Source organism: Aspergillus alliaceus, assembly GCF_009176365.1.
Source record: "Aspergillus alliaceus strain CBS 536.65 unplaced genomic scaffold BDW43scaffold_17, whole genome shotgun sequence".
Classification (NCBI taxonomy): domain Eukaryota; kingdom Fungi; phylum Ascomycota; class Eurotiomycetes; order Eurotiales; family Aspergillaceae; genus Aspergillus; species Aspergillus alliaceus.
Genome location: NW_022474700.1, coordinates 358,583 through 371,662, shown reverse-complemented (window position 1 = coordinate 371,662; position 13,080 = coordinate 358,583). Strand labels below are relative to the sequence as shown.

Below are 13,080 nucleotides of genomic sequence, written 5' to 3'. Positions count from 1 at the left end.
GCCCGCTTGACCGTCGTTGAATCGATTCCCCTGCGAAGGAAGAGTCGCATAGACCGATCATAGAGACCATGTCAACGACCGCTCCTGTGTCCAGTGTGGATACAATTTCCCCCGCATTGTCGACACAAGGACATTATAAGCCCACTCCTGGTCGAGGCCACTCACGCTCAAAACGCTGGGCGCAAGGGCCTATCTCCTATTCGGCGACTGATGCAACCTCCATTCAACAACAGTTATCGCAGCCATTGACCGAACCAGAATACACTAACGGAAGTGCATCGAGCGCATGGCACGGACATCAACATTCACATTCACATTCACATTCGCGCTCACACTCACACTCTTCGAGTCATGGAGAATCGTGGGGGAAGTCGAATTACGCCGAGAGTCTTCACTCCCATACACCGAAACATAGCCATGCTGGGAGTATAACGGGGCTGGTGCCAGATACGCCTATAGTATCGTCAAATCCTGAGGCACTGAGGACGTGAGTGTGTCCATTTTCCCTTTGTTAGTAACGCTGCTTACACCCATTCAGTCATGAGAGGCTTGCCGGGGCTCTGATGGCTTTACCGTGGATTGCCATCTCTTGGTACCATGGACATCATGCGCAATGGACGCCCTTGCAATCTGCAACGAACGACGAAGCCACCACATCTTCAGGCGTAGGGCATTTGGATTCTATTCCCTTGAGGACATGTGTCTTGACTGCCATAACAATGATCATGTTGGGAGGAGGGCAATTGCTCAGGGTAGCCCAACGGGGTGGAGGTGATTCTCTTGTCGCATCACCCAGAGTTGACTTGAAAAAGATCACCAGCTCTCTTGTTCGGATGGGCTCTATTGGACTGCCCATCTATGCGGCGCTGAAGGTGGGGGGATTCCTTGTCGCCTTTGCATTGACTCTGGCAGTAGCGTCTGGGGTGCCGATAGCTGTGCAAGGCAATGATACCCAGGATATTAAGGGACGCCTGAGCCAAAAGAAAGTGACTGTCGGTGTCATCGCAACTGTGGTTGTATTGAGCTTCTTGGGAATGAATACGTTTTGGGATGCAGAGCCTTTCTTGGGCTACGTATCCCTGCTCGTCTCGGCTTTTATTATCAGTCCACCTTTTTCGGGCTCTATAATGGATTCTGTCTATGACCCAGGATCTGAGAGGAAGCTCTCGCGAACGGAGCTGTCTGATATCTGTTCTAGTGACTCTAAACTGACTGCTCTTTCTGGGCTGCTCCTGGCAGCCGGAACGATTGTCGCTGGGGGCATATCTTTCCGTGTTTTAGATATGATGTACGTAATGGCAGTTGCGGGCGGTTTTGCAACGTGCCTAATGTACGTGGCCCCGGTAAATCTACGTTCGCCGCACAAGATCGGTCTTGCTATTGCAACTGGTGGCGCCGCCCTGTTATGCGCACCACCGCCGCGCGACAGTGTCTACGTGGATTATGTCTCCAGGGCCATCCTTGCTGGGATCGCGGTTCTCACTTCGAGGTTTGAGGATAGACATTTGCGTCTGGCAACCCAAGCCCATAATCATCATCACCACCCTCACCATGCCCACTCCCACGATGATGCTTCTAATATCACGAAGCTCATCATTCGCTACAGTGAACCGTACCCACTGTTGTACAGCATTCTCAAAGAGAGTGACTCTCGTCGCATCTTTTACTTCATGACGTATGATTTCACAATTTCCCAATTCCTTTTCTAAGGCTAACCCTACTAGTCTCAATTTCTCGTTTATGCTTGTTCAGCTGTCCTATGGCTTTCTCACAGGGTCCTTAGGCCTCCTCAGCGACAGTATTCACATGTTCTTCGACTGCCTAGCGCTTATTGTTGGCCTCTGCGCTGCTGTGATGAGCAAATGGCCGCCCAGCGCTAGGTTTCCTTACGGATATGGAAAAGTAGACACACTATCTGGGTTTGCCAATGGCATTTTCCTCATGTAAGTTGCTCATTCTTCGCTCTTAAATTGCACAACTGACATTGTCTCTAGGATTATCAGTATAGAAATCATCTATGAAGCGGTGGAAAGACTGTCATCCGGCAGCCAAATGAACCGTCTCGGAGAGCTCCTGGTCGTTAGTGTTGCCGGTCTCCTCGTGAATCTTGTCGGTATCATGGCATTCGATCATGCACATCACGGTCATGACCATGGCCATGGACACTCGCACGACAACGAGAATATGCACGGGATCTTCCTGCACGTTCTCGCGGATACCCTTGGTTCCGTCGCGGTCGTAATCTCGACCATTCTCGTGCACTACTCTGGCTGGCCAGGGTACGACCCGATCGCGTCCTGCATGATCGCTATCTTGATTTTCGCCTCCGCAGTGCCTCTTGTTAGTAGCACGGCTAAGAAATTGCTTCTCGCCGTGCCGGCAGACGTGGAGTATAATGTCCGTGAAACCCTCGCTGGCGTAAGTACTCTACGGGGCGTTGTAGGGTATACTGTTCCCAAATTCTGGCTCGACGATACAGTGAAATCAGACCACGACCACGGCTGCAGCCATGGACATGGCCATGGTCACAGCCATTCCCAAAGTCATAGTCCCGGCCACAACCACAACCACAACCACAACCACAACCATAACCATAACCACAGCCATCATGATCAGGACCACGACCACGGCCACAGTCACTCCCACAGTCACTCCCACAGCCACGATCACAGCCACGACACGCCCAACCCTAGCGTTCTCGGCGTAATCCACATAATCGCCTCCCGCGGAGCCGACCTAGAAGACGTGCGTCAACGAGCGGTCGACTTCCTCCGGGAAAAGCACATGGATATTCTAGTACAGGTTGAGCGAGAAGGCGACGCACGATGCTGGTGTGGCGGTGGAGGAAACAAAAACTCATAGGTCCATTTTTGGGCTTGGTAGTTGGGCTATTTGTCTATTTTACTTCTTTCGACTTTCTCTTACGTACATATCATATCATAACACTATGGCTGGGTGTATATTTGCAATGAAAATGTTGATGGGCGGTTTCTTTGATATACTTCTCTATTTTGACACGTTTATTAGCTCTCTGATATAGTGAGGCATCTCGATAAGAATATATCTTATTCGAAAGAATGTCTACAAACCGCGTATGGTGATCTTCATATCGATATATCTAGCAAGGCGATAAACGAAAGTAGCTAGTATATAGAGGGATAAAAACCACAACAGAATAGATAACATCCTATAACCAACACAACAACCTTCCAGAAACAAAAACACAGCACCCTATCTACACCAGACCTAAAACCTACAATTTACAGCACCCCGACGCCTTCACCGCGGCATCCTCAACCAAAAAACTCTTGTTCCTCTCCTTGGTCGAAACCGCGACATCGAGAGCCGGATTTCCAGAGAAAAAGTTAACCGGTTTCAACCCAACCACCATCTTGTCAACCGGCATAACAGGCCAGTCTTCAATTCGCGGGTTATGGGTGGACCCGAAAGTATGCCAGACGACGATATCTTCATTTCGAACGGAGGATCCAACACTGGATCGTTTGCGATTCTTGATCGCCGAGGCGATTCCCTCGCCGCCGGCAGATTGCATTGTGTGTCGGCCTGAGGGGAATAGCTCGTCGTCTTGATAGCGGGTAACCCAGATGGCGTGGGAGGCGAACTCGGATCGTTTGGCGTGGTGGGATTGGGGGTGGGCGAGGAGCATTTGGCTGTAGCAGGGGAGGAGTTTGAAGCCAACGGGGGTATCTGTGATGGGGTTTATTTTGTGTTCGTTGATGATTTTGAAGGTGCGGTTTTTGGAGGCGTCGAGGTCGAGGCCTTGTTCGTGGGCGATGATTTGGCTGGTTGTTGTGTAGCCTACACCGAAGGGGTTGTGGCTGGTTGGGTCGTTGATTGGCATGGGGATGGATTCTTCGACTTGGAGGGAGTTGGAGTGGCCGTCTAGAGCTGGGTCTATGCGGAGGCAGAAGAGATGTTGGTGGTATGGGGCAAGGACGCCTGGTGCGACGGTTGTGCCGTATGGGACTTTGTCGCCGATGTTGATGGGGCAGGTTGATAGGATTCCCGTAGCGCGGACCTCGTAGTGGATCGATGCGTCTTGGCCAAAATAGAATGCAAAAATATACTCGTAGTTGCTGACAGTGATGATAGTTTGTAAAACCAGCACGCGGGAACGAGTGACTACTGCATTCTGCGTGCGGAAGTTGGTGTGCTTCCATAGAATCCCGTCGTCCTGCTCATGGCAGCAGATGACGTTGGGGAGCTTCAAGGGCTCTCCAGAGTTGGTATTGTGCCAGCCATCGAAATACTTGATCAGCCCCAGACAGTCACAGCCTAGACGCAAGTTGTTGGCATTGATGCCGGCCCCGTCATTCCCTAGATCGAAGGCTGCCTTGCGAGGGTACGGAGCGCGGGGATCTCCATACGGCACAAACATTTCAGCCAGAGACAGGCGATAGAAAAGACTACGGCCGTCGTAGCGAATATCGTGGAGGGTCAATCCTTCGCGGTAGTTGAACCCTACATGCATGCGCCATTTCTCCCATGTTAAAACGTTGCCTTGGACGTTGAACGATGGGCCTTCGGGCTGGACTACTTGGTAGGGTTTGGTAGTTTGGCGCGGTGATGGTCGCAGGCCGGGGTGGTATTCGCTTGCTTCAGTGGAATGAATTTTGCGACGATCATATGGCTGTGGGTGATCATGGATACGCTCGTCTACAGAGGAGGGCAATTGATATATCTTTGTTACCTGAAGTTGTTCGGACACTTCCGCACAGAGGTCCAGCGGGTAGGCGTAGTAGTTGGCATCAGGGTTGTCGAATAGGCGCATATAAAACCAGCACTGGTATTAAATGTTTAGTTCCAATTTTCACGACCATGAAGAGGACATATTCACCATCGTGACACGCTCGGACATGTCATTCATCCCGTCCGGAGCGTACGCCCACGCTTCAACAACGACTGATGCTCCCGGGGGCAGCTCGAGCTTTCGGATCCCTCCCTGAATTCTCACATCGGCCAAGCAGGCTTTCTCAACCGATTTCATGTAGCCAGAGTCAATGTAAGAATGCTTGCCTACGAGATGCTCCAGCTTAGTAACGGCAGCATGGTCGAGATCGACCAGCAGCTCAAATAGCTTATTCTTGGATTCACTGCGGGTGACCACCTGTACACGAGCTATCCGAGTAGGGCGTCCATCTAGCGGCTGCCCAGAATGCTCCTTTTCTAAAAAGCAGATCATCTCCTGCTTGGGAGGTTCCTTTAGTGTAATCACACGAAAGATGGGGCTCTCTCCCGGAAATTTAGAGCGTACGATGCCTGCGGCCTGTTTCAGATCAGTAACGTTGCCCTCGGAAGCGTTCCTTTCACTGTAGTATGGAATCTTACATTGGAAATTTCCCTGGGTGACAGAGGATCCAAGGGATGCGTCAAAGCCATTGTGAATTGGGTTCAAGACAGAGTACAATGAATGTCGGGACTTGTTCAAGTGTATAGACTCGCGTTGGACTCAGGATGGATTGGGCTGGACGAGGGTGTTTATATATATATTTGCCGTGGATATCATGGCATCAACTCCGCAATAATGCCAAGAGATCCACCGTCCGCTAAGGTTAAGATTAACCGGGACCGGGGGCGGATCTCAACCCTAAAGGCTGCGCATCTCTCCACCGCCTCGCCTCAAACATCCCTTAGCGGACAATGTCTTGAACAGAAATCATGCATTTCGACTAGAAAGGAGAGCCCAAGGTCCGCTCGCCTCGAACAATCCTTCATGAACAAGTCATAGTCCTAAATCCAAATCCATTCAGCTCGACCAGCCCTTTGCGGCCGCACATAGTACGACCGGAATCCTACCTCCAAGGTTAGGCCCAGCTCAGTTCCCGTTCCTGCGATAAAGTAACCCTTAAAGGTATAGAGTCCAAAATACGTCTGCTTTCCCTGCGTCCTCACTTTTTATTCAGTTTCCGTCTCCTTTATTATCTGGCGTTGAGTTGAACACAGAAAAAGGGAAGAATTAATGGTAAACGTAGAGACAGTTAGAAAATCATCTGAGCCTCAGTCATCCTAGTATGCCGATTCAGGTTTTCATCCATGATGTAATGGAACCTCCAGCTTACAAGCCGCGTTTGATTCAAGCAAGTAGGTTTAACAGAGATGGTCCGTATGGGCCTCGTTCTTGCATGTAAACTGGCTGATGCATAAGCGGTACTCTATTAAGATCTGATATGTTAACGTCAATACTGACATGACTATCTTGTCACTGCAGCTTATCATCATTATCGAGATTGTCCCTAAACATCCAATAACCAGACAACCAACGGCGTATGCATTCTTTCCGCGAGCACAAAAATAAGCCTGAAACAATGTGACCGGAAAAGAGCGGCGTATATGTATACTGCACATAGTTGGTATTTCTCCCAAGATGGAGCTCCTTAGTCGAAAGCCACTCTATGAGAAGACGAGTTCACGTCCCTATGTGTGCTCTTCTCGCAAAGGCTGAACCCTAAATAGCCGGCAAGGTATGATGGCGTAGGTCCCAGTTCACTTGATAAAGACTGTATAGAGTACCCGGCCGAACAGTACATTGCCCGTCATTCTAAAAAAAAAAAAAAAAAAGTGACGGAGGCCTCATCTTAGACATGGATTCAGAACTTAGAGACCCAATTTTCGTTTCGGCCATAAAACGGCCTCTTCCCACCGGGCATCACCCGTCTGCGGAGTAGCTAGTATTTCAGAGACCAGAGCCGAGCCGGAGTTTCTGGCCCACCACGTTTTACCATCAAGCTCAGCGAGTAAAACGCCCCAGTGCATAAGAACAAGCAAAGCAAGGGGCTGACGACGATGGACGACATGAACAAATTCTTTATCGACAACCGCAAGCCAAGACATGACGGACGCTGCATCGGGAGCGTGTATATACCGAGCAAAGGACCGACGAAGAAGGGAAATGGCGTCTTTGATGATGCAATGCTGTTTTGGTTCGATCTTAGCCAGGAGTGTGTCGTTTAGGTCGGCGAGGCGGGCTAAGGCATCCTCGGTTCCAGCATCCAGTGGAACGGTTGTTTTCGCAAAGAAGCCGTCTTTAGAAGCGAAGAGGTTATTTTCCAACCAGGATCGTGTAATATTGAAAATTTTGGCCACGCCTTTCAGCAACTCGAACACGAAGATGATGTTCTCAGTCATGCTAGAGCTTTCGCCTCTGGAGCCTGGCAACCGAGGAAGAGCAATGCAGATCATGATGGTAATGACAGCATGTGCGAAAACGGCGTCACAGTTAAGTGGAGTTAGATTATCGATTGCGTGCCGAAAGGGTGCGAGCCCCTGGTTGTGGTATTCAAGAGCGGTATCGATATAAGACAAAGCCTCTGGTGGCTCTAAAGCCGAGGCTGTGTGCAGGGATGCTACTGCGAGAATTCCACTCATGAGAAAGCCATGCTCCAGAGCCTTCCGCGGCATGACAATCTGCCATACATAATGGTCCGATTCTTGGTTGCAAAGGCTCCGATATGTATCGGTGGAAAATTTATGCATCAGTTCTAGTTCGAGCTTGCGAGAATAAGTAAACGGAACAGTAGTCGTTGCGCCAGCGGGGGGCTGACGGGCAGAATCCGGGGTCCGGCCCGGTCCGGAGTAGGTAGCATTCGGACTCGCAGATGAAGAATTAGCTAGGCTGCGTGCTGCAGGTGTGTTTAAGTACGTGCAGCAGAGTCCTCTGGTGACACAATTTGAGCATGGTGGGCCTCGTTCGTCGCACTATAGGCTGTCAGATAGAAATACAAAGGGTACATGCTCTGGCCAAAGCACGCCTAGTGGAGCTGATGCTTGACAGGCTATCTAACTATGTGCTTGTGGGGACAGAGAAGGATATGGACCGAAGAGGTCCCAAGAATGGGAAGATCAGCAAGATATACATCGAGGAGGCTTGAGTTCACTGATGAATCGACAGGAAAAAGAGCCCACATACCTTGACTCGCCTTTTCTTGCACTGATCGCAGCCATTTCGCGACTTCGTATGGGTCTTCCGTGGCATGGTCGATCCACTAGGGAATAAAGTTGAATTGACCTTCGGAGATTTCCTGTGACCGGGAACCACGTGGGAGAACCACGTGGGGGCACGAGGGCAGATTCCAAACAGTGTCACGTGGATCCCAGGGGAAAGGTCGATGAAAGAAGCCGTGTATAAAACCCTTAGACACAATGACCGGACCTACACAGTAGTATACAGTACTTTTCTCAGAGAGGATGCGTTAGTTCAAACCCCGAATGAGGCAGTGATGTGGTGGGGACTAAAGTCCTGGAGCCCCACTGCGGCCACTAAGCGTACTCCATAGTGCACTTTGTATCTACACAACGTACATCTCTCTCTCTCTCTCTCCGTTCCATTTCACTAATTTGATATGGATCGAGTCTCATGGGGGAGCCTTGGGGAGTAAGCACAGCCTACAAACACAGCCTACAAACACAGGCGGATAAGGCAGAAAGATTATCGTCTCAATGTTCCAGAAGGAGCATTGTCAATTATCTGCCTATAGACTGGGGTGCGATCAAATTTTAGAACGAAGAGTGGGACCACGAGAACGAATGCGAGAGCGGGAGCGAATGCGATCCAATTATATTACACATAGCTTGTATTTTCCCTACGAGCAGAAGGAATTTGCCGATAGGGATCCACCGTAAGCATGGCAATCGGGAAGAGGAACGGGTCTCTAAAATATTACACTAAATATATACGGGGGAGGTGCGTGTCATAAAGCTGAATTTCCAACGGCCTTTTCTTTTCTTTTATATGTCTCTTGTCATTCTAGACCGGGCTACTACATAGATTTGCTGTTATCATCTCTCGTTCCTAGTGTTGTCGTTCATTTTATTCTCTCTTCCCCCTTCTACTTGTAGATAATATTTGACAAGCCCTAATCGAAATGGCTAGCTACAAAACCTGCACCGAGGTCACGCCCTTATGCCCTGTCGAGGCAACAACATACGGCTACTATCCCAACTATGGTGGCAACATCTTCTTCGCGGTCTTCTTCGGCCTCTGCGGCCTCTTTCAACTCGGCTTTGGTATCTACTTTCGCTCATGGACTCTGATGGTGGCCCTGGTCGTCGGCACGTTCCTCGAGATGGCGGGCTATATTGGTCGGGTGCTCATGCATAATAACCCCTGGAGTAGCGGCGCGTTTAAGCTGCAAATTGTGGCGATCATTCTGGGGCCGACGTTCATCGCCGCGGGAATATACCTCACCCTCAAACATATCATTCTGTCGCTGGGCCCGGAACACTCGCGCCTCAAACCGAAGCTATTCACGTGGATCTTCATCGGCTGTGATATTGGGTCTCTTATCTTGCAGGCCGCTGGCGGGGGTGTGGCTGCTGCTGCTGGGAGTGACCAACGGGATCTTCTCAATGCGGGTAATGATATTATTATCACGGGTATCGCATTCCAGGTAGCGACAATGTCTGTCTGTGGATTGTTAGGGTTGGAGTTTTTCCTTCGTTACCTTCGACGTGGCTCGGGAGAGAAATCTCTGGACAGTGGGAATGGTCGAACTAAGCTGGTAATCTTCGCGGATATCTTCGCCTACTTCACTGTTCTGATTCGGTGTATCTATCGGTGAGTCCTTCAGGGCAGTGGGGATCGCGCTCTTACTGACATACTGCATAGTATCCCGGAAATGGCGGGCGGATGGGGTGGCCCGTTGATGCAAAAAGAGGACGAATTTCTGGTCCTCGATGGAATGTGAGTATCAGCCTTGGTGTCTCGACTATGTGCATTGCTGATTTTGCTAGGATGATTGCTCTGGCGGTTTTGGCTTTGACAGCTTTTCATCCGGGTCTTTTCCTCCCGTCGTTGAGAAGGGGCCGCAACAACAGGGAAACGGCCTAATATATCTATCTATATACAATCCAGGATGCCCAATGCATGGGAAAAGAAAAAAAAGAAGAAATTAACCTTCAAGATGGATGCGGATCAATATATTCATTTCGTTCATAAACTGCACATATGTCGGCAGCACTACACTGCAATATACCCAGGGAAAATACGAACATCGGCAATGCAAAACGACAAAGTCCAAATCTCAACTCCGGGCCGATATCATGTAACTCCAGGGAAGATAGAGAACTTCAAATAGAGAATAATAAAGAAATCGCGGAGAAAAGCCGCTGTCGCTACTCGATAGACCAAACAGTCTATCATGCGAAGGGAAAACAAGGGAATCGTTTGGGCCTCTCAACCCCAATGGCCAAGAACGCCAGCCGCGTATAAATCTCATAATGAACGGCGAGCGATTTAATCCTCGCCTAAACTGTCCCGGACACACTTGCGAACCTTCTTCTTGAACTCTTTCGGGTCTTCTCTCCATAGGCGGGCAGCTTCAACGTTGGCCGGGCTTTCATCATTCGGGCTCGAGAGCATGGAGATCACAGACAGTAAGATTGTCTCCGGTGTTTGGACAGGAGACCAGCGCTCTGCTGCAGATTCGTAACCGTACTTATCTTCCTCCGGAGGGTGCAGGATGGAAATGCAAACTTCGCCGTTGGGGTAAACTAAAAGTGCATCAGTGTACAGTCCAAGGTAGGGGACACATAACGGGGAAAGAGGGGCGAAGGGTTCATACTATTGGGGTGGAAAAGTGGTGTTTCAAACTTCATCTTGGGTGGCATATGCGGATATTCAGGGGGGAAGGAGAGTCGAGCCCGGAAGAAGCCCCCTATCGCGAAGACAAAGTCCAGTTAGCAAACATCCCGGGTTTTAATTTCCGGATGATATGTTCATCTTGGAATCTACGAAAGTGTAGACTTACCACCGTACAGCTTGACATCGTCCGAAATCATAAGCATGACCTCCCACTCAAACACATTGTTATCAACAAGTCCACAGCTGATGCCGGAAATTTCCTTATCGGACTGCATCTGTTGCAGCTGCCTTGACAGCATGCGACCTGCTGGTGATGTAGCCATCGTGTGGTGTTGGTGAAACTCCGGTCCCGGAATTGGTTGTACGGGGCGAGAAAGAGGAACAGGGCGAAGGAATTCAGAGACAGTTGAGGTTCTAGGAGCTCATACAGGCGGAATAGCGATTCAACTACAGGATAAATCCCCAAAGGTACCCAAGAATGAAAGGGGGGAAAGATTAACAGAAACGACAAGAAGATGGTGAAAAGGATGGCCACTGAGGGCGGTGTGTATGGGCCGAGAGGGGGCGGGGCTATTGGTCAGTGGCCTGGCCAACCTCAGGCATCAACGGGAATAGTCACCTGGCAGGTCACATGGATAGCTTTATAACGGTTACATCTTTTAAAATGTAATTAATGTGTTCTTAGTTATAACTTTGTACAGGACTGGTCAGTTGTAGATTGGGATAAGCACACGAAACGCAATTAAACTACTAGTAAGTCCATCTTCAGTGAAACCAATCATGGGGGGCTACAAGAAATGAACAATAGGGTAATTTGACACGACTACCAAAACTTTTCAGGCCCTGCAGTACCCACTAGGCTGATGCTTCATGATCGATGGGGGAACAGGATATGCCCGGTTTGTACGTAGCACGTCAGCGCGAAAAGGAAATGACCTAGGTGCCTCCTTAAATTGAACGAAATTTCATGTACGTCAAAAATAGAATATGTCAGTTAAGCATTGCCCTCGCCACGCCGGACACCATAAGACAATGCTCCCGCATAGATCTGGCCTCCAAGTACCAATGAAAAGAGGATCGTCGCGGCATACTCCATGACGACGGCCTTGCCGATTACCTTCAAGTAGCGAATGCGCGCAGGGCCATCGAAGGTCGTCCATGCGTCCTTAATGCCGAGTTTACCGCTGCCACCGAGAATGGCGGGAACCACCTTTCCGCCGTATGAGCGGTCAAACGGTACAATAGCCTCATCCTCCTCAGGTAGCATGGAGGCCGCAACACGAATAGTAATGGCGCGGGCGGGGATAGCTACAAGACCAGCAAGCAAGCATGGGATAGCGATGGACATGGCGGCGCGGCTCATGATTCTAACCGGGGGCAGGTCAGCATTGGGGTCCATATCCAGTTCATCCAGAGCCCCGGCAGCTCCGGCAATGAGCAGAGGAATATAGAAAGCGGCACAGACGGCGCATTGCTCAAAGGCGACAACGGGCGCAAACTTGAGCCAGCTCTTGTAGCCGGGGATGCGCTGGTAAAAGCGCTTGGGAGAGGGCTCGGATATAACAATGTGCACCCAGGTCAAATCCAGGTTGGCTAGGGCCATCCCAACAATGATCCTCGCGGCCAACTGCCCAGCGAAGTTGGTGATGGACACAGGCAGAATCGAGTATAGAAATCCCTGAGCTAGAGCATATGTGATAAATGCGCCGAAACCACGGAAGCGAGACCAAAAGCCGGCGCGGTTACGGAGATGCTTGATGGCCGTACGCAATTTGCTGGTGATCGGTTGGGGGCGACCCACAGGCTCATCCGGGCCTTTGCTGGGATCGAGTGTATCGACGCGGATGTAGATATCAGGGTCAGTTTGTTCGATGGCAGCGAGGGTTGCCACCACCATTCCAAAAGTGTATTCAATCTTAAAATGTTAATCAGCGACTTTCGAACTTCGTGTAAAGATCGCTCAGTGGAAACACGACAATAACAGGGTTCTTACCGAAAAGACAACAAACAGGAAGGCCAAGACAGAGAAAACAAAAAGACCGGCCAGCCATCCGGACAGGTGAATAGAAGGCCCTTCCGGGTCTTTGGAGTTCATAGGCATGTCGGAGGCCAGCTCCATGCCTCGGCGAACAAGTGACGAGACAACCATATCAACTACTAGCTGAGATGGAGAGTGTTGTAATAAGATACTGTCGAGTATAAGGTAAGTATAAGAAAAAGACAAAATAATAATGAAAAGAAAGATCAAGGGTCGGATGATGGGGATGTTCTGAGGATAAATGAAGATGGCGGAGGTGGTCAATGATGTGATTTAGTAGTCAGGAATCCAGGCAGCAATGCGGCTGAGCGGTAGGCAGTGTTCTGGCTCGTCGAATAAGGGTGGGTGTGGGCCCACCCTTTGATAGGCTGGAGATCTTCAGTAATTTCCGCCGTGAACGCCTGACCGCAGTAGCCCTGTGTTACAGACCCTTGTCTAGCGC

The 13,080-nt window shown here is 50.0% G+C and overlaps 7 protein-coding genes across 7 annotated transcripts; 2 read left to right on the top strand and 5 right to left on the bottom strand.

Annotated features, from left to right (window-relative positions):
• Window positions 1-68: 68 nt before the first annotated feature.
• On the top strand, window positions 69-2,862 carry BDW43DRAFT_310375 (metal cation transporter MSC2; the record flags this gene model as incomplete). The annotated part of the gene is made up of 4 exons (XM_032046928.1): window positions 69-487; window positions 539-1,675; window positions 1,725-1,943; window positions 1,995-2,862. 4 exons carry the CDS (start codon window positions 69-71, stop codon window positions 2,860-2,862), a joined length of 2,643 nt encoding a protein of 880 aa, XP_031901195.1.
• A 195-nt stretch (window positions 2,863-3,057) lies between these two features.
• On the bottom strand, window positions 3,058-5,636 carry BDW43DRAFT_60226 (amine oxidase). The gene is made up of 3 exons (XM_032050286.1): window positions 5,350-5,636; window positions 4,859-5,287; window positions 3,058-4,804 (listed from the first exon to the last, which is right to left on the bottom strand). Exons 1-3 carry the CDS (start codon window positions 5,398-5,400, stop codon window positions 3,254-3,256), a joined length of 2,031 nt encoding a protein of 676 aa, XP_031901194.1. The 5' UTR covers window positions 5,401-5,636; the 3' UTR covers window positions 3,058-3,253.
• A 3-nt stretch (window positions 5,637-5,639) lies between these two features.
• Window positions 5,640-6,568, bottom strand: BDW43DRAFT_273916 (uncharacterized protein). Its single transcript, XM_032041681.1, has 2 exons — window positions 6,209-6,568; window positions 5,640-6,150 (listed from the first exon to the last, which is right to left on the bottom strand). The coding sequence occupies exons 1-2, from the start codon at window positions 6,364-6,366 to the stop codon at window positions 6,000-6,002; spliced, it is 309 nt and encodes a 102-aa protein (XP_031901193.1). The 5' UTR covers window positions 6,367-6,568; the 3' UTR covers window positions 5,640-5,999.
• BDW43DRAFT_273914 (Zn(II)2Cys6 transcription factor domain-containing protein) lies at window positions 6,566-8,170 on the bottom strand. The gene is made up of 2 exons (XM_032041680.1): window positions 7,928-8,170; window positions 6,566-7,716 (listed from the first exon to the last, which is right to left on the bottom strand). Exons 1-2 carry the CDS (start codon window positions 7,991-7,993, stop codon window positions 6,616-6,618), a joined length of 1,167 nt encoding a protein of 388 aa, XP_031901192.1. The 5' UTR covers window positions 7,994-8,170; the 3' UTR covers window positions 6,566-6,615.
• Window positions 8,171-8,748: 578 nt separating this feature from the next.
• Window positions 8,749-9,944, top strand: BDW43DRAFT_60160 (RTA1 domain-containing protein). The gene is made up of 3 exons (XM_032050285.1): window positions 8,749-9,574; window positions 9,626-9,700; window positions 9,751-9,944. The coding sequence occupies exons 1-3, from the start codon at window positions 8,883-8,885 to the stop codon at window positions 9,845-9,847; spliced, it is 864 nt and encodes a 287-aa protein (XP_031901191.1). The 5' UTR covers window positions 8,749-8,882; the 3' UTR covers window positions 9,848-9,944.
• A 308-nt stretch (window positions 9,945-10,252) lies between these two features.
• On the bottom strand, window positions 10,253-10,923 carry BDW43DRAFT_310371 (putative ubiquitin conjugating enzyme; the record flags this gene model as incomplete). The annotated part of the gene is made up of 3 exons (XM_032046927.1): window positions 10,253-10,509; window positions 10,581-10,673; window positions 10,767-10,923. The coding sequence occupies 3 exons, from the start codon at window positions 10,921-10,923 to the stop codon at window positions 10,253-10,255; spliced, it is 507 nt and encodes a 168-aa protein (XP_031901190.1).
• A 671-nt stretch (window positions 10,924-11,594) lies between these two features.
• BDW43DRAFT_310370 (uncharacterized protein) lies at window positions 11,595-12,749 on the bottom strand (the record flags this gene model as incomplete). The annotated part of the gene is made up of 2 exons (XM_032046926.1): window positions 11,595-12,515; window positions 12,594-12,749. The coding sequence occupies 2 exons, from the start codon at window positions 12,747-12,749 to the stop codon at window positions 11,595-11,597; spliced, it is 1,077 nt and encodes a 358-aa protein (XP_031901189.1).
• Between the last annotated feature and the right edge of the window lie 331 nt (window positions 12,750-13,080).